Source organism: Cercospora kikuchii (genome assembly GCF_019650295.1).
Source record: "Cercospora kikuchii DNA, contig_00008, whole genome shotgun sequence".
NCBI classification, from domain to species: domain Eukaryota; kingdom Fungi; phylum Ascomycota; class Dothideomycetes; order Mycosphaerellales; family Mycosphaerellaceae; genus Cercospora; species Cercospora kikuchii.
Window position 1 is genome coordinate 1,071,361 of NW_025408589.1, and position 17,473 is coordinate 1,088,833.

At 53.5% G+C, this 17,473-nt stretch overlaps 6 protein-coding genes across 6 annotated transcripts; 3 read left to right on the plus strand and 3 right to left on the minus strand.

Moving 5' to 3' along the window:
- Positions 1-99: 99 nt before the first annotated feature.
- Positions 100-2,892, plus strand: CKM354_001161800 (uncharacterized protein; the record flags this gene model as incomplete). Its single annotated transcript, XM_044807116.1, has 1 exon — positions 100-2,892. One exon carries the CDS (start codon positions 100-102, stop codon positions 2,890-2,892), a length of 2,793 nt encoding a protein of 930 aa, XP_044663051.1.
- A 2,302-nt stretch (positions 2,893-5,194) lies between these two features.
- Positions 5,195-7,353, plus strand: CKM354_001161900 (uncharacterized protein; the record flags this gene model as incomplete). The annotated part of the gene is made up of 4 exons (XM_044807117.1): positions 5,195-5,247; positions 5,305-5,548; positions 5,596-7,021; positions 7,076-7,353. The coding sequence occupies 4 exons, from the start codon at positions 5,195-5,197 to the stop codon at positions 7,351-7,353; spliced, it is 2,001 nt and encodes a 666-aa protein (XP_044663052.1).
- An 831-nt stretch (positions 7,354-8,184) lies between these two features.
- On the minus strand, positions 8,185-10,122 carry CKM354_001162000 (uncharacterized protein; the record flags this gene model as incomplete). Its single annotated transcript, XM_044807118.1, has 2 exons — positions 8,185-8,706; positions 8,764-10,122. 2 exons carry the CDS (start codon positions 10,120-10,122, stop codon positions 8,185-8,187), a joined length of 1,881 nt encoding a protein of 626 aa, XP_044663053.1.
- A 1,262-nt stretch (positions 10,123-11,384) lies between these two features.
- Positions 11,385-12,715, minus strand: CKM354_001162100 (uncharacterized protein; the record flags this gene model as incomplete). The annotated part of the gene is made up of 3 exons (XM_044807119.1): positions 11,385-11,870; positions 11,926-12,232; positions 12,285-12,715. 3 exons carry the CDS (start codon positions 12,713-12,715, stop codon positions 11,385-11,387), a joined length of 1,224 nt encoding a protein of 407 aa, XP_044663054.1.
- Positions 12,716-13,174: 459 nt separating this feature from the next.
- On the minus strand, positions 13,175-14,058 carry CKM354_001162200 (uncharacterized protein; the record flags this gene model as incomplete). The annotated part of the gene is made up of 3 exons (XM_044807120.1): positions 13,175-13,279; positions 13,337-13,740; positions 13,794-14,058. 3 exons carry the CDS (start codon positions 14,056-14,058, stop codon positions 13,175-13,177), a joined length of 774 nt encoding a protein of 257 aa, XP_044663055.1.
- Positions 14,059-15,799: 1,741 nt separating this feature from the next.
- On the plus strand, positions 15,800-17,412 carry CKM354_001162300 (uncharacterized protein; the record flags this gene model as incomplete). Its single annotated transcript, XM_044807121.1, has 4 exons — positions 15,800-16,305; positions 16,366-16,591; positions 16,656-16,883; positions 16,945-17,412. The coding sequence occupies 4 exons, from the start codon at positions 15,800-15,802 to the stop codon at positions 17,410-17,412; spliced, it is 1,428 nt and encodes a 475-aa protein (XP_044663056.1).
- Between the last annotated feature and the right edge of the window lie 61 nt (positions 17,413-17,473).

Below are 17,473 nucleotides of genomic sequence, written 5' to 3' on the forward strand. Positions count from 1 at the left end.
GAGACGAAGCGGCCGACACACACCGACCGATACCCATCTTCCCATCTCGTTCAATGGCCATGGCATGCTGAGTGATTACGGCCACTGGTGGCACGCCTTATGGCGGCCTACTATGGGCACTCCATCAGTCGGGCTTCTGTAGGCAGAGGCAGCGGACTTGACCTGATATTGCCGAGTGGAGCGTGTGGTTTCAAAGACCTGAACGGAGGCCTCCAAGCTCCGCAATGTGGTTGCAAGCGATTCTGGCTGAGAGAGCCGATTGCGACGCCAGATCAGCAGAGCGAAAGAGCATACTGTTACTGCGGACACCACGCGTGTTTCCATGATGGCGAGCGACAGAACATCGCCGCAGACGACGCCAATGGGCGAGACGTGCGACTTGGTACAGACACGCGTGTCGCATCGCATCAGCAATTCAGACACTCCAACGATAATAACCACTTTGTAGCACCGACTTGGAGCGAGCTGGTACGAGGTTCTGATGAGGCGAGAAGAGATGGTGCTACGCCCATCGGACGGACTCAACACTCCGCAGGTCTGGGCATCACGAATGATTCTCAGCCACGATCCATCAATACGAGATTGTGGGATGCTCTGAACGGCTTTGCCCGGCAACAGGCAGATGATATACAAGCTGGCGGTCTCTCGGGACTACCGTCTACGGCACCACTGCCATCCACAGGTGTGCCTAGCGTGACCGGAGACGCAAGAGCAAGTCCAGCTCGAGATCTGCAGGACCGATGCAATCGCTTCAGGTCAATGGGCCCGCCAGTCACTATTCCTCATGCCGAGGTCATGGCAAGTGTAGCTGGGCCCTACAGCGCGACAGAAGTAGCAACGGAAGTCGCTACGCCCAGCGTCCGCGGTACGCCTGAATTCAGACGAAGCTCACCCAGAAATGCTGCCCAGACCGCCATTGCTCGACACGCTGCTCGAGCACCTCCTTCTGAATCAAGCCAGCCTCGACGGCCCTCCGCTCGACCAGTCAGCGCTGGACCCTCGCTTTCGATCCAGGAAATGTGTAACACGATCCAGAACTTTGGCCAGCGTATTGCACAACTGGAAAGCATGTCGTTTGACAATATGCCTAGTCATGAGGTGCGATCCCGGTTTGAGATGCAAGATGGTCGCTTACTTGATCTCGAGCACTGGCGAGAGGACCAGTCGAAGACTCAAGCAGCAGACGATACGCATCAAAAGCTGTCGTTCTTGGAAGAACGACTCGTAGAGCTCGAGTCATGGCGCGAACAGGCTGAGACCGACGACGAGCGAGCACATTCGCCACCAATTGCGGGCACCAAGAAGCGATCGCTTCTCCCTGATACTGGCTCCTTTGATTCGGACGAGTCGTTTGACCTCAGTGCTGCCAAGCAGACGGAAGCTGTCGTTCTCGCAACAATTGCTGCTAACGCTGAGACTGGACCACGCATCGATGCGCTCGAGTCCCGCATTGCAGAGCTTGAGAACGCATCACTGCCAACATTCGCACGACCGTGGACCATTCAGGTTGTCCTCCTTCCGTTTGGCAGACAGTTGCCGGGCGTATGGTTTTCTTCAGCTGAATCCACTCAGCAGTCCGCTCGCGACGCTGACCATCTCACTTCGCGAGAGTGGTCTGCTCCCAACGGAGGCTCGAAATCATCGTTCAGATCTGCCGCAACCAGTGGCGCATGGACGATCGAGTCGATTGAGGCGTGGGCGAAAGAGACCGAGGAGGAATGGCTCTCTCCGAAGGCTTGTGGGCCCAGCGGGACGGTTTTTCAGCGCCTGGCCAGTCGAGGACTCGTACGAGAGGTTGAAATTCAGGCCCCGGACGCCGCGCATATCTTGGCTGCCATCTCATCAGTCTTCGGAGACATCGTCGCCACCGAAGAGACCGTTACCACAGATCTTGGGACGAAATATCACGGTTTGAAAGAAAAGTTCATACCGCTGCGCAAAGTGCGGAAATCGTCTCGATTACGCTTTTTGAGCCTGGCAGAGATGGTCACGCCAACTTCGTGGTCTGCTGACTTTCTGGATTCTAGTGTGTTCATGAAAGCAAACGGCGAGAGGAGATTGTACTTGACAACACCGCACGGATACTTGCAGCCACCTCGATATGGTTGGAATTGGCAGAGGGTTCGACAATTGCCGCTGTACGATGGAGATGGCGAGCTGCAGGCTGCTGAAGCTCTTGGCAAAGTCGTGGATGCGTGCTGGTCTTTCACACCGCGACTGGATCGTGTCACCAGCCCTCAGTCCTCCTATGCCTCCGGAGACTCACCTTGGAGCGAATCCGTCTTCAAGGATTTCAGAGAAATGGATGCTGAAGATGAAGTGGACATTGGCTCACCAGTCGCGCGCAGACAAATCCAGCGCCGATCGGTTTCGTTTCCCAACTCCACTTCGGCGCATTTGATGGACGTCGATCCTGTCGCAAAGAGAAGAGTGACCTCTTTCGATCTGGAGACTACCAATCATGTTCAGCTTTCGACGGAGGGCTCGACGAAAAGACGTCGAATATCCACTTCCCCAGAATGGGAGCGGCGAGGATTCGGTATTACCCCACGATACAGCCCTCCCCGAACCTCCGTCGAGCTCTATCACCGAAGCAGTCAAGCCGCCAGCAGTCGAGGTAGGGGTACCACGCCCTTTGCCATGCCCACACCGCGCTCGCACAACGATTCGCGGGGCGACGATAACGACCTGGAGATCGACGACGAGCTTCCGATGATCTATAGCGAAAATGGCGAGGAACTCGAGGAGGAGTGGGAGGGAATGCAAGATGCTCCGACGACCTCACCGGTGGCCGCCGATGGACGTCGACATAAGGGCATCATAGACGAATATGTTGACCAGGACGACCTGGACGCGGGCGAAACCATTTACGAAGTATTCGATGAAATCTGATCTTGCAAAGAAGCAGGGAGGGGATGCAGGGAGGTGATCGAATCTGTCAAGAGGTCAACGTTAGGGCAGTGTTGCTTAGCCCGGCACGGATTATGTCGGCTCAAGCAGGAAGAAAGTGATACATTTGAAGCCTAATGTGACTTCAGCTAAGGCAAGGGTGGGGGAGGTACTTTGGCATAGCAGCAGCATTCATACAGCGCTACTCTTGACAACGCAGGGCGAATTTGGTCTGCGATGTAGACTGAGACTGGCATCTCTGGTCATTGTAGATTAGAACGGACATTTTAGTTAGCTCTCCAATCCACGATAAATGATCACGAAGCCGTACTCCCTCTGAGTACTTGTACTTGCGTTCCGATGCCTGGCAACACGGATCCTTGTCGAGCCGAACTTCCTTTCGGGTGCAATAGCAGCGAACGGCATGCTGTTTGGGCGAAGCTCCTTGGAGACCTGCAGCAACAGCCACCATCCACACATTCGCGCTGATCGTTCTTCACGAGTACAGGTGATTGGAGTCGAGAACTGAGGGCGTGGTTGCACGGCGTTGTTGCTCGCTTCTCGACAGGAAAGGCACGGCAACAACTCCGAGCAGCTCTCAGTACGATGTGAGACCGTTCCCCAAGCGACAAGCGAGAACGCGTGTTATCATCATACAAGAGGCTTGGTATTATGGTCGCCGTGCGGAGAAGAGGAGGAGCTCTCCATGCAAAAGCTCCAATAGAACAATGGACCGCAATGTTCCGCATGGGGTCCGCAATCCTTGACATGGGGTGCAGACGCCTGTCCGGACTCTACCGGCATTGGTTTCAACGTTCACTCCTCAAACATGCTGGTTCCTAGACCAACATCTACTCGATTGCGCGCGCATAGCATGATGTGTGGCTGAGCGATGCTGACCCCACAAACTCCGGAAAGTCTATGCCTCGACTCCGTCAGGCATTTGTTTCAAAACAAAAATGGTCTTCCGGGAAAATTTATTGCCCTCTGAATGGGTCAGTCGGGAGAGAACTCAACGAGAAGTCTACAGCCAAAATGGCAGCCAGCGCATGCTTCGGATTGCGGCAGACTAGGTTCCCCGCAGAGGTGCATCGACCGTGGAGAGTTCGTGCAGTAGAATGAACAGGGTCGTGAACTGTGGAGTAGGTTTGACGCAGGTGGAGAAAGGATACTGCCGCGCAACGACAGCTCCTGCGCACATGGCACACGCTCACACGTCCAATCTCACGCCAACCCATGCTCGAGGTCTCCGCAATATGCCTGTCCATCACTGCATCTGGATGCCTTCCGCTCAGGGTAAGTGGAGGAAGCTACTTGGCAACCAAAAGCGTTGCGGCGCGACTGGCTCTCGCCCACTCTAGGCGGCCGCGGCCGCATACCGCCGCTGCCGGAACGTACGATGCCTTGTCATGACTTCAGCTGCTCGGCATCGCGATCAAGTTCGATCTTCAATCGAAATCGAATTGAGAAGAGAGCTGGCAGTTGAAAGACATCTCATTCTGGCCTCGAGTCGAGAACCTGGTGGTTGGTATCGAAGTCTTTTGGTGAAGTATCAAGGTATCGCCCAGGCATACGAGTCTCTGGAAGTACGAGCGGAGGCGGTGCAAGCATTTGACTGCATGACCTCGCTGTCTCGACCCACCGAATTGCGATCTCACTGCAAAGACTGGGGAAGTTTGCATTATTCTGACGCTGCACGACCGTGCCGCGTTGCTAGGTTCTCCGCACCTGGGGATCTGACTGTGGAGGCTCATGCGTCCGCGCATATCGGCAAGTCGTGTTGGAGGAAGCGAAGAGGCATGCTCGCTGTGTTGTGCAACACAACAGGTGTCTGTTTCGCTGTGACCCCCAACCAGCTGTGCTAAGCGCGGTTGGCATTGGCGAACGATGTTACGGCAGGATCATTCAAGCTCCAACAGCTGTTGCATACCAAGAGCTTAAGCGCCTAGCTGGGCAACCGCCTGAGTTTCCCAGGGCCATTCCCTGTCGCGGACTGTCCTCAGCAGTCACCCCGTTGTGGCGTGAGCTCCCCTGCTCCAGTATTCCCAGCTCCAGGCACACGTAGGATCTCACTCATCAAACAATCCCCCTCAGAACCCTTGACCAATGCTAGGAGGATGTGAAAGCTCCAGGTTTCCGAAGCACCTGACATGTGCGGGGAGTGGGTATTGATATACGGCCAACGAGCCCGCTCTCGAAAGGAAGAAAGAGAGCATCAGGATCCCACTCCTCGATCTCACTCTCTCCGACCTATCCCAAAACGAAACCTTTGAAAGTCCATTGAAAGAAAGAGAAGCTATTCAAGATGACGATCCCAGACGAGGTTGATATCATCGTGTGCGGTGGAGGATCATGCGGGTCGGTCGTCGCCAGTTCAAAGGACAACTTGGAACAATGCTGATGGACTTCACACAGTTGCGTCGTTGCTGGCCGTCTGGCCAACTTGGACCACAAGCTTCAGGTGCTGCTCATCGAGGCCGGTGAGAGCAACTTGAACAACCCATGGGTTTTCCGCCCAGGTATCTTCCCACGCAACATGAAGTTGGACAGCAAGACTGCCACTTTCTACTACTCGCGTCCATCCGAATGGCTCTCTGGCCGTCGTGCAATCGTTCCTTGTGCCCACATTCTTGGTGGCGGTTCCTCGATCAACTTCATGGTGAGCATTATTTCAGACGTTTCAAGAATCGCCGCTGATATGAACAGATGTACACTCGTGCATCCGCCTCAGATTACGATGACTTCCAGGCCAAGGGCTGGACCACCAAGGAGCTCATTCCTTTGATGAAGAAGCACGAGACATATCAACGTGCTTGCAATAACCGCGACTTGCACGGATTTGATGGACCTATCAAGGTTTCTTTCGGTAACTACACATACCCAGTGATGCAAGACTTCCTCCGCGCGGCCGAGTCACAGGGCATCCCAGTCACCGACGACCTCCAGGATCTGACCACCGGCCACGGTGCTGAGCACTGGCTGAAGTGGATCAACCGGGACACCGGACGTCGCTCCGACTCTGCCCACGCATACATCCACAGCACTCGTCAACACTACGAGAACCTGCACCTGGCTGTCAACACCAAGGTTGACAAGGTCGTCTTCGAGGGCACCAAGGCCGTTGGAGTCCGAACTGTCCCCACTAAGCCATTGCACCCATCAGAGAACCACTCCCGCACATTCCGAGCACGCCGGCAAATCATCGTATCTGGCGGCACGCTCAGCTCACCTTTGATCCTCCAGCGCTCTGGTATCGGTGATGCTCAGAAGCTCCGCAAGGCTGGTGTCAAGCCATTGGTCGACCTTCCTGGTGTTGGCCAGAACTTCCAGGACCACTACCTGTTCTTCTCTCTCTACCGTGCTAAGCCACACGTCGAGTCTTTCGATGACTTCGTGCGGGGCGACAAGGAGGTGCAGGACAAGGTCTTCAACCAGTGGCAGCTCGATGGTACTGGTCCACTGGCAACCAATGCCATCGAAGCCGGTGTGAAGTGGCGACCAACTCAAAAGGATCTCGACGACATGGCTCGCTCGCCATTCCCAGAGTTCATCAAGGGCTGGGACAGCTACTTCAAGGACAAGCCAGACAAGCCGGTCATGCACTGGGCTGTCGTCGCTGGCTGGTTCGGTGACCACATGCACGTTCCACCCGGAAAATACTTCTCCATGTTCCACTTCTTGGAGTATCCATTCTCTCGTGGCTTCACCAACATTGTCAGCCCCAACCCATACGAGGCACCAGACTTCGACGCCGGTTTCATGAACGACCGACGTGATATGGCACCAATGGTCTGGGGTTACATCAAGTCTCGTGAGACTGCACGCCGCATGGATGCCTTCGCCGGTGAGGTTGCCAACAACCACCCATTCTACGCCTACGACTCCCCAGCTCGTTGCCACGATATGGACCTCGCGACCACCAATGCGTATGCTGGACCAAACCACATCACCTCCAACCTCGTCACTGGTGCCTGGACCAACCCACTTCCAGCTCCAAGCAGACAACCAGAGCCAAGCTTCCTCAACTCCAACCAGCAGGCACTCCACGACGATCTGCAGTATAGCCGCGACGATCTCCTCGCCGTCGAGGAGTGGGTCAAGCGCCACACCGAGACCACCTGGCACTCTCTCGGTAAGCTCATCCCCGTCTTCACCTCTAATCTCATCATCCACTAACATGCTTCAGGTACCTGCTCCATGGCTCCACGCGAGGGCAACTCCATCGTCAAGCACGGTGTCTTGGACGAGCGCCTCAACGTGCACGGCACCAAGAACCTCAAGGTCGCCGATCTGTCCATCTGTCCCGACAATGTCGGCTGCAACACTTACTCCACTGCTCTCCTCATTGGTGAGAAGTGCGCTGTTCTCACTGCAGAGGATCTTGGCTACACTGGTCGTGCTCTCGATATGAGAGTTCCAGATTACCAGGTCAACCGCGAGATCGTCGGATTGTCTCGCTTGTAAGAAAATTATTTTTCACGAGTGGGGTTCGAGCTATCGCTGCTGTCATCGTTGGTGATGGTTGTGGTGGTGGTGAGGACTTCGCTCGGACGACGATTTATGAGTGTGGCCTGTCTCGAAAAGTTGAAGATGTTGTTGTAATGAGATTGTGTCCACCGTGTACTTCAATAACAATATCTTGTTGTGCCTTTCCCACGCACATCCTCGTTCCACTCATTGCTCTCTTGATGTTTGTTCTTACCATCGCGATGGATTGCCGAAAGAGTGGCTTCAATGGGCATCTTCAACTGATGTGACGTGGCCTGCCTAACCTGTCGTGTTCGTCGCAGTCTTAAGAAGCATGGCTGTACAGGACTGTTGCTCAATTCGCCGATGCGTTCTTGCCTTCTATGGCCGAAGACTAGACACTGTATACGCTTGTTCGATCAACTCGTCTGCATTCGGAGTAATCTAGATGCAAAAACGTTCGGGAGCGATCTAACAGTGTGAGTCTTGACGATCGGGCATAGTGTCTCCCACATAGACTGGCGGCTCTGCCAAATCTCATACTACCCTACAGCCTTGTACTTGCTGGTACATTTAATTGGGGAGGAACATGCGGAACGCAGATACGAAGTAGGCTCAAAGATGCGTGAGAAGAAAAGAAATAGTTCCGACAGAGATTCTGTGTGTATTGTATTGTCTTGTTCTCGATCACAGCAATATCAATCTCAGAAGCCTCAAAAGATATACAGTGCAGCCCTCTGATATATGGTTGTTGCCTGACGCATGCACAAAAACGCCTCTCGCTATGTAAACACAGAATCCTCAAATTCAAAAGTTTCAAGCTGAACATCATGACTCTCCTCCTCCAGCGGCTTCACTCTCCTCCACAACCTCCTCTTCCCACTCCTCCCCCTCAGCCCCCTCAAAATAATGATTCACCAAAGGCGCATACGTCTCATTCCCAAACGCCCCACCCCCAAAATCCAAATACGCCCTCGCATCGAACAACGGCACCCGTCGAATCTCCTCCAAATCGCCCATAATCCACGCCGTCTGCATTCCCATGATCATATGCTGTAAAATATGGCAATGGATCATCCACACTCCTGCGTCTGTGACTCGTAGACGCCAGACTCGGTAGCCGAGGCGATTTCCGGCGATGGTTTTGTCGATGTAGCGGTAGAGAGTTGTAGTGTCCCGGAGTACGGGGGTGTAGTTTGCAAATTTTTTCTCGTGTTCGATGGGGTCGTAGGTTCCGTTTCCGGAACCGCAGTCGTAGTAGTGGGCGCCGTGGGCGTGGAGGGGGTGGAAGTCTTGGCCGCCGTTGTTTTTCACGAGGGAGCCGGTGTTGTACCAGACGATTTCGAGGACCTGGAGAGATATAGAGGTTAGTGGGAACGCAATGTGGAAGGAATTGTTTGAGCTTACCTCGCCGAGCTTAGCAGGGAATGTGTAGGTCGTGGGGTCCCAGCCGTTGTTTGCAAGCGCTGCTGTGTAGTTTGGCATGGCTGCTTCGCCGCGTTGGTAAATGTCGACGAGGTATGGGACATCGCCGGGCTGTGGTGGAGTAGTCTCATTCCATTCCAGGCCGTTTGTACGCCAGACGATGCTGTCGGTGGACATTTGTCGGTTGTCAAGCTCGATGCGACGAGTGACTTCATCCGCTCTAGGGAAGTTGTTGTCGTGCAAAGGCTGAAGCGCGAACTCGGCCCACTCGTAGGTCTTGTTGGAGAAGGTGAGTGGAGGGGTGTCAGGTCCCTTTGTAATCTCTGGTGCACCACCCTTATAGCGAAGAATACCATAGCCAGTGTAAGATTTTGGACGATCCTTTGTCACGAACTGGATGAGGTAGTCCCTCTTCCCATTGAGCTCAGCTTCGTCTTTGGCCTTGAAGATGGTATCGAAGCGTTGGCCGGTCGTGATTTGCATGAACCTTTCCGTGTGTGGTTTTGTGTAAGATCCGTCTGCTTCGATGATGGTGAAGTTCTCATGCTGATCAATACCTAACTGTACCAGTGAGATGGCCAGACTGCCGATGAAACGGAAACGGTAAGTCTTGCATGGCTCGACCTCGATAACTGGCAGGGAGCATCCCTCTGTGCCAGCTCGGTGAGCCTCTTCCTGCGCTACGCCCACGCCGTTGATGAGGATAGCATTGGTCTCATTTGACCAGACGAAAGGCTTAGCGATGAGGCCCTTCTCGATACGCTCATCGGTGTGGTTGAAGTAGTCCGACAACTCGATGATTCGCTCATCATCATACTGGTAAGGTTGAGGATCAGGACAGTCGATGATCAGCGCGCCTGTCGCAGAGACTGCTTGGAAACCAACATGCGAGTGATAGAAATATGTGCCGCATTCACTCCTTAGCGGGAAAACCTCGTAGTCGAAATAGTGGCATGCAGGAATTGGCCACGCACTTGCTTGAGGAGTTCCGTCCGAGAAGGGTGCCAGGCGTTGTGTGAGTCCATGCCAGTGGATGGTAGTGTTGAGCTTCTCCTCACACACGTCATTGTATACTCGGATCCATTGGCGCTTGCCTGCTTGAAGGCGGAGTGCGGGGCCTGGTGTCGTTCCATTAACCACAACAGAGTGGCGCTCTTGGCATCCGATCTTGACATCTTCAGCAGTTACGCGCAAGATGTGGTCCGGTTGGAAGTCGCTCCCGTGTTCGTGTAGTCCTCCATCGTAGCCTGGCGGCCCATTGGCGTCACCTCGATTTCCCCATGCCGCAACCTCGCTGAGTGCCGCGAGAAATATCGCTGCGCCAGCAGTGAATCCCCTCATGTTTGTGTGATTGATGAGAGGAAAGGTGGAAGTGGCGCGTTGGTTGATGCCATGATAGGCCCGGGAGGTGAAGTGTATAAATTTGGATGTCCTTTCTTACCTGGTATCCCTTGTACGAACCCATGCTCTCTCCAGGCTCTAATCAAAAAGCCGCTTCGATAGAGTTGAGGCTACGCCGTCCGCCTGAAACATCAAAAGCCTACCTTTTTGCTTTTACGAGATTGGCCGGCAACTGCAGGCCGTAAAGGTCGTCCTACTGGCACACGCGTGTTGGTGCGACCTGAAGTACGAGTCTGCAACAGCTGTGGTAGAGCTGTGGCAAGCCTGAAGCAGCGGGCCGATGGAGAAATTGCGAGACTTTGAATAGAGATCTGACGGCACATGGCTTGTTTGCACCAACTGGCAACCCTGGTCGAGACTATGCCTTGTTTGTACAAATCGTGAGTTGGAAAGCACCGGATTCGTGAAGTCTGCGGCCGTTAGCAGTTCGGGCACACCTAGGTCAAATGTTAAGCTGCGGCACTGCAGAAGAATGTTTCGCCAACAGCGCTGGCTGGTCGACGGATGAGAAATCGTGACCATTGCACAAGAATGCACAAGGCCGTGAGAGCGTCTGGTCTGCCGGCTTCGTGACACCGCGGCTTGCGTGGCATTAGCTGCGGTAGCTGGCGGATAGCTGTGCTCGATGATCTGCATTGCCGGTCTTCGGGTGTCCAGACTTGACTGAAGCCCCTATTCGAGCACCAATCGCTATACCATCGGGTTTGGCTTGAGTCGTGGAAGTGTGTCGTATTCTCGCCAGATGTCCTGACGTCGAGGCGGTTTCAAATGCCGCCAGAAAGCGGGCTGCCAAGCCGACGTCGGCCATTGGCACGCTCGTCGGTCGGGCTGTGCTCGCCTTGAGACTGCACTGCTTCTCGTGGAAACGCGCAATTGAGTGTCTGGTGATCGTAGGCCGGCGAATTGGACGACCTGACGACGCGTATGCTCTGGATGTCGGCAGCCGTGCAGCAGCGGAGCGGGGCGGGATGGAACGAGGGAGAGGTGAAAGTGTGGTTGTTGCGTTGTCGCCGCTGACCATCTTCCTATAGTCTGAGCTGATGAGCAGGTTTGCGCACGAATCACCACGAGCCAGAGCAGCACAATTTGATCTCTGCGTCAGCCTGCCAGGATCAGCACGTGGAGAGCATGGGCTGCCAGAACTGTTAAGCACGATCTGCTTATCAACATTGCTCTGCTTGCCTTGAAAAGCATACGCGGCTTTACTCCTCTACTTCAGCTTCAATCATGGCATTGCCCGTCCCCGGCGGCGTCCAGAACTTGATAATTCTTAGGCCAGCAGCCTCCAGCAACCCTTGCCATTGAGCTCTGCTCCGCTGCACGCCGTTGTGCGAGAACAGCATGGCCAGGTCCAGTCCGCTCTGCAACAACGGCACATTGGCATCTGGCATCACAATCCCCTGGACTATGAGCTTACTATATTTGGGCTTCATGGCAACCCTGACATTCTCGAGAATCTTCTGCGCCATCAAGTCGTTCCAATTGTGCAGAACGTTGTCCAATACATAAGTACGCGCGCCGCGTACTGGCTGAGGCTGGAAGAAATCATGGCCGAGCCTCTCGATTCGGTCCGACAGAGCTATTCCTGGAGTCTTGTCGATGTCTTCAATCACCTGTGGAATATCTTGCAGCATGAAAACGCCTTGCACTCCAGTATATTTTTCCAGAACTCCCTGTGTATGGTGGCCCTAGTGTCACCCACAGTCAGCTTCGCAGTGGCGCCTGAAGGTCATGCGAACATACCTTTCCGCCTCCGACGTCGACATACGCATACTTCGATCCACTACTTGCATCGAAACCATCAAAGCAAACTTGATCGTATGGGAACCATGTGATCGGCCTGACAAACTCCCTCGCGCCGAAGTAGCCTTGCATGAAGGTGTTGAAATTCTCCATGACACCGGCTTGTCTGGACCAATACGTATAGCAATCGTCTTCAGTCTGGTAGACATGTTGGAAAAAGCCGTCTGCTTGAGTCGTGGGAATCCGAAAGCCATTTTGGCGAAAGAACTTTGGAGCATGCATGATCACTGGAAGATTCTGATCGAAGCTGACAACTTTAATTAGTCGAAACTCCCCACAGCTTGCCGCGCTGTACTCACTGAAACTTGAGACCAGCTCTACAAGAAGGCACAATCGTATGTCTGCCAGCTGCTGTGATTTCGAATTCGCTCTGCCCATCTGCGGTTTGTGCATCAGCCAAGAAGCCAGCGCCTGCCAGTGATCGGGCAATACGAAGAACAAGTTGAGTATCGGCCGTTGTGGAAGCTGCCAGCTCCGTCGCGTTTAGTGGACGGTCAGCCGATACCAGCTTCTCGAATATGCCCATCTCCAGTGCGAGTCTTACACTTGCGTAGTGGAAGATCGAGAAAGCCATGTCGGCGACTACCATGTCGGGTGGCTTTAAGGCTGCCACGAGGTTCTGAGCCGCCCGGAGAAGTTCGAGACGGGCCGCGAGGTCTTCTGTGATATTGACTTTGGCATAATGTCCAGCAATGGTATTGATACATTCGATTGATGATGCGATGTCCATGTTAAAAGCTGATCTCGATAGTATGCTCTTCAATTCAGTACACGAAGCCAGGGACACGAAAAGCGCCTCAACAAGCTTTAAAGGTCAGTGTGATGGTCAGAAGAAGCGAGGCGCGATACTCGCTTTACATATAGATCATCTTGTCTCAGCATCAACCGGTTGATCCCGAATCGTATTTTGCATAGTCTTCGCCAGTCCAGGATGGCATGAAACTCTGTTTCCCATTTCTGGGAAACCAAATTCTAGGCCACACATGAGACAATGCGGCACATGTCAAAGTGCGATTGAAGAGGCTCTGATATGTAAGTAAGTCTCACTGAAGAGTCTGCACATCGAATACCAATTCCAAACAAAATCCTGCCAACCGCTTTGATACCTGTCCACGAACGCCTATCCCTCGCCCATCTATCGCCCATCTATCGCCCAACCGCTATGCAAAGAATTTCTGAATGCTTCTTATTACTTGCAAGAAACTGCTTGGACAACTCCAAAGAGTGCCCCGGCGATTCCATTGATAGCACCAGCAATTTCTTTGGCCACAGTCGCAATGGTTCCGCAAATCGCCTGTCAAAAATCCATTAGTAAGGTAACAATGACTAAGATCGGGCAAAAGAAACTTACTCCATTCTCGCCCTCATCGAATGTCACAGAAACATCCAAATTCCCCACCAAACTATCATCCGCATCGTTCGTCACAACAACAGAGAAAAAGTTGCTAGATCCCACCACTTCGCAATAGGTAGCTTCCTGGATCGACTTCCCGCCTCGGATGGGACCCCAGCTCTCAACGTTGTAATAATCGACGCCATTCTGAGGCACCATGGCTTGAACGGCGCGGATCATATGGTCTTTGGAGCCACTGGGATAGAAGCCCGAAGCGGAAACTACGACGTTTGCTTTTTGTTTTTTGCCTGAGACGGGATATGTGACTTCGGCGCTGACGGTGGAGCCTTCGTCGCAACGGTCTTCGTCGCAGAGTTCGTGGATGCGGGAGAAGACGTAGTTGCCGATGTCGGTGTTGCAGCCTGTGTGGGTAAGAGTCAGTAGAGTGCCATCGACTTGGAGCTGTAAGGCATACCGTATGGGATTCTGGTCTTGCCGACGTAGGGTTTTGTTGTTCGGGCATTGTCTCTTGTGACGAGAGATGATGTGCTGTTGAAGTCGATGGCTCCAAAGCGGTGGGTGTAGTCTTCACTGCCTGGCTCGAAGCCAGGCTTGAACCGAGCCACTTCGTAGCCAAGAGCGTTGGTTTCGAATTTCCAGTTCTGGTTTGCTGTGGGTACTGCGGAGACGAAAGAGATCGAGGCCACAATGGTGGCTGCGATGGAAGTGCTGAAGAACATGATGATTGATGGAAAAAGTGGTGTTGAGACGCGAATTGCTTCGGGTGAAATTGCTGAGGTGCTTTGAGCTGATGTGATGGTGCTATGTGATGGTCTTTCTCATTGCGAAGATCACGAGCTCTTATACTCATAACACTCCTGTCTGTCTCCATCTCTCCATTCTCCAAGCGACACTGTCGTGGAGGCGGAGCAACACTCTTCAGCGCTGACAATGCGTAGGATCGTTGTCTAAGGACGAAATCATGGCTGGTGAATGAACCAACACACTGCCAAGTCGACAATGAAGTATTCTTACCATCAGTAGGATCGAAGCCAGTGTGCCGAAGACTTGCACGGCCGGCGCATAATTGCATGTCTCGAAGCAACCAATGCATTTCATTGGCTTGCGCTCAGCGCTGCGCGCTACTGCAAAGAGCTATTCTCGATGTTGCGAAACAACGAGCAAATCCTGGCTCGTGGGATCATTCTCCCCCATTGGGGCCTGTCCTACGCGCTGGCAGAAAGGTCTCAAGCGAAACGAAGCCAGGCAAATTCTCCGTCGTTCAGCCGTCGTGTCACAAGCGAAGAGGGCTGTGAAGGCTGTGATTAGCCGGTCTTCGTTCCTCAGCATCTTCAAGCGAGCTTCAGTTCGACTTGGCGAAAGCTTGAGCTATAAACATAGGCATAGCTGCATGATTGCATTCCAAGACCTGGATTGATTGCTTCCTTCGCGCCTGGAGGAAGAAGTGGCCGGAAGAGCGTTCGCGATGTCTTGCTACTCGCTTCGATAATGCTGAAGAACTTGGATCTCCCCGAACTGCGCTACGTACTTGACGGATCACGAATGGAGCCATTGCAAGCAGACATCCCAATCCGGCAACCAAGGAGTTCCTGCCGGCAACAGTGAGAGCTCCGAACGTGTATTGAGTGGAGAGTGGAACGGCATCCCGCACAATGCCCGACAGACAGCGTTCGCTGCTAGAGCACTCAAGGTTCATAAGTATCTGCGATTTGAGTAAGATATGATGACGGCACGAACAGGAATGGTGCCGCCAGAGGTAGTCTTGCAAGTAAGGGTACTATCCTATAGCGATAACCCTTTTCAGCGTGTGCATTCCGTGCTTACTCTTGTCCTATGGGCCATGGACTGAGGCCCGCCCCCTACCCAGCGGCTGCTGTTCACGTACTCATGACGCGTCGTTTTTTGCTTGAGAGAGTGCCCCAGCACGGAAGACTTCACCGGAGAGCGCCGACGTGAAAGCCGCTCTTGTCTCGTCGTGCTTGAGACGCGTCTGTCAGTGGGATTGCATGAGACTTGGCCTGGTGTTAGAGCCTCAGGCGCAGGTGCTTGTTGAGGATGATAGTAGTGACGTGTTGTCTGCTCCGTGATGCATCCCGCAAAGATCTCGACATGTTAAGTCCGGTGGGGGTGGGATGCAAGACAGGTCATCGAAGAGGAGAACAGAAATCACCCCACTGCCAAGACACGTCTCCAACCTCCGCTTCTCTGTCACCGATCTCCACTGCTGTTCGACATACCGTCAGAAGTCAAGATGAGGGGACAATAACTCAAATCCACCAATGTAGAGATGCGAGCCCTCAGACTTGGCCCGATGCCGCTGCTAGCTTGTTCAGGCGGGTAAATGAGTATGCAAAACATGGTAGGTTTGACCAAAGCAGACGAAGTATAAAATGGTCATCATGAGACATGACTACATATCATTGCAGAAGGACAGCAGACCTTCACTTCTAATCAAACACCATGCTCATGCTTACATCTTCCATCCTGGCCGCGCTCCTCAGCGCGCCGGCCAGCGCTCAAAGCAATCTTGGAGGACAAGGCTACGTTGACCTCGCAGTATACGGAGGAGTACCCGATCGCAAAGGAGCTGGAATCCTCTACGGACTTCCCAACAACCCAGCTTACTCTCCTCAAAGCGCACCAGCAAGATCGATCTGGGGTCCGCTGTACCAGGGTGCAGGTGTCTCTTGGCTACGTGCTGGAGGAGCTCAGATCCCTTTCGGTGGCTACGCTGCAGACGTGAAGAGTGGCAACACCACCGGTTTCGACAATCGCTTCGCCTCTGCACTGCAGAACTACCGAGATGCCAGAGCGCTTGACTCAAACACGCGATATGTGCTTCTGCCGCATGATATCTGGGGAGCAGACAGCTTCGAGGCATCCACAACCATCTACCCATGCGACAATGGTGACTGCGCAGAATGGGGTCGCTTTCTTGACAAATTGATTGCAAGATTGAAGTCGAAGTGGGTCTATTCTTTCTTGTTGACTGGTGTCACCAACACATACTAATGCAAGCGTGGCAGTGGCATGACGACCAATCTGTATATTGATATCTGGAACGAGCCTGATGGGTTTGGCTTCTGGCCACGATCCCAAGATCAGTACCTGCAAGCATGGGATTATGCCTACGATAGATATCGTTCGGCACTCGGCAGTGCGATTCTAGTCGGCCCATCGACTGCAAGCCAGCCTGCTCTCGACAATGGATGGTGGACCAACTACGCCAATCATATCAAGGGAAACAATAAGGTAAGCTTTGGCATCATGCGTTACACATCGGTCCTTTGCAGAAGACTCACTTCGCTCCAAATAGATCCCAGACTGGTACAGCGCCCATCAGTTGAATGGCCGTAACTCTGCCAATTGCGGTAACGATCCTGTCAACACTCAGAACCAGCTGAATCAAGTCCTCTCGCGCGCCGGCCTCCCAGGTCGTCCATTTCAGCTCAACGAGTATGCCGCTCCAGACGAGCAGACTCCAGCCTACACCGCTTGGTTCATCGAGCGCTTCGAGAGGACCGGCATCGTTGGTCTCCGAGCTGTAAGCAATCGTTGCCAAGACACTCAAACAGGACAGCCACTGACACTCTATTATCTCTCAGAACTGGGGCTCCAAAGTCGGCCTTCACAATGACCTCGCCAAACTTCTCGGCCCAGGTGGCTCCGACAAGAGCTCCAATTTCTACAAGCTCGGCGACTGGCACGTCCTCAACTACTACACGCAAGCCCAAAAAGGTCTCATCACGCGCGCCGGAGCTACGGTCAGCACCTGCTACGATCTCTACGCCACCCAAGAACGCAATATTGGTGTGACACACATTCTCGCTGGTACGCGCGGTCAGACCGGTTCATACCCGATTACGGTCTCGAATGTGAACTCCATGCCGGCATACAATGGACGTTCCACCCTGAGGGCTTTGATCAAGGAGATCCCGTACAACAACGGCGGCCGCGTGGACAATCCGAATGTCGTCTCGAACGGTACTGTGGCTGTGAGAAATAACCAGGTGGTGATCAATTTGAACCAGAACTTGGATTCGGCATACACAATTGATCTATTCGCTCAGTAGAGTGCGGCCGTGAGAAGGAAACAAAAGTAGTCGTGCTAGCTGGTACACGGAACAATGCAAG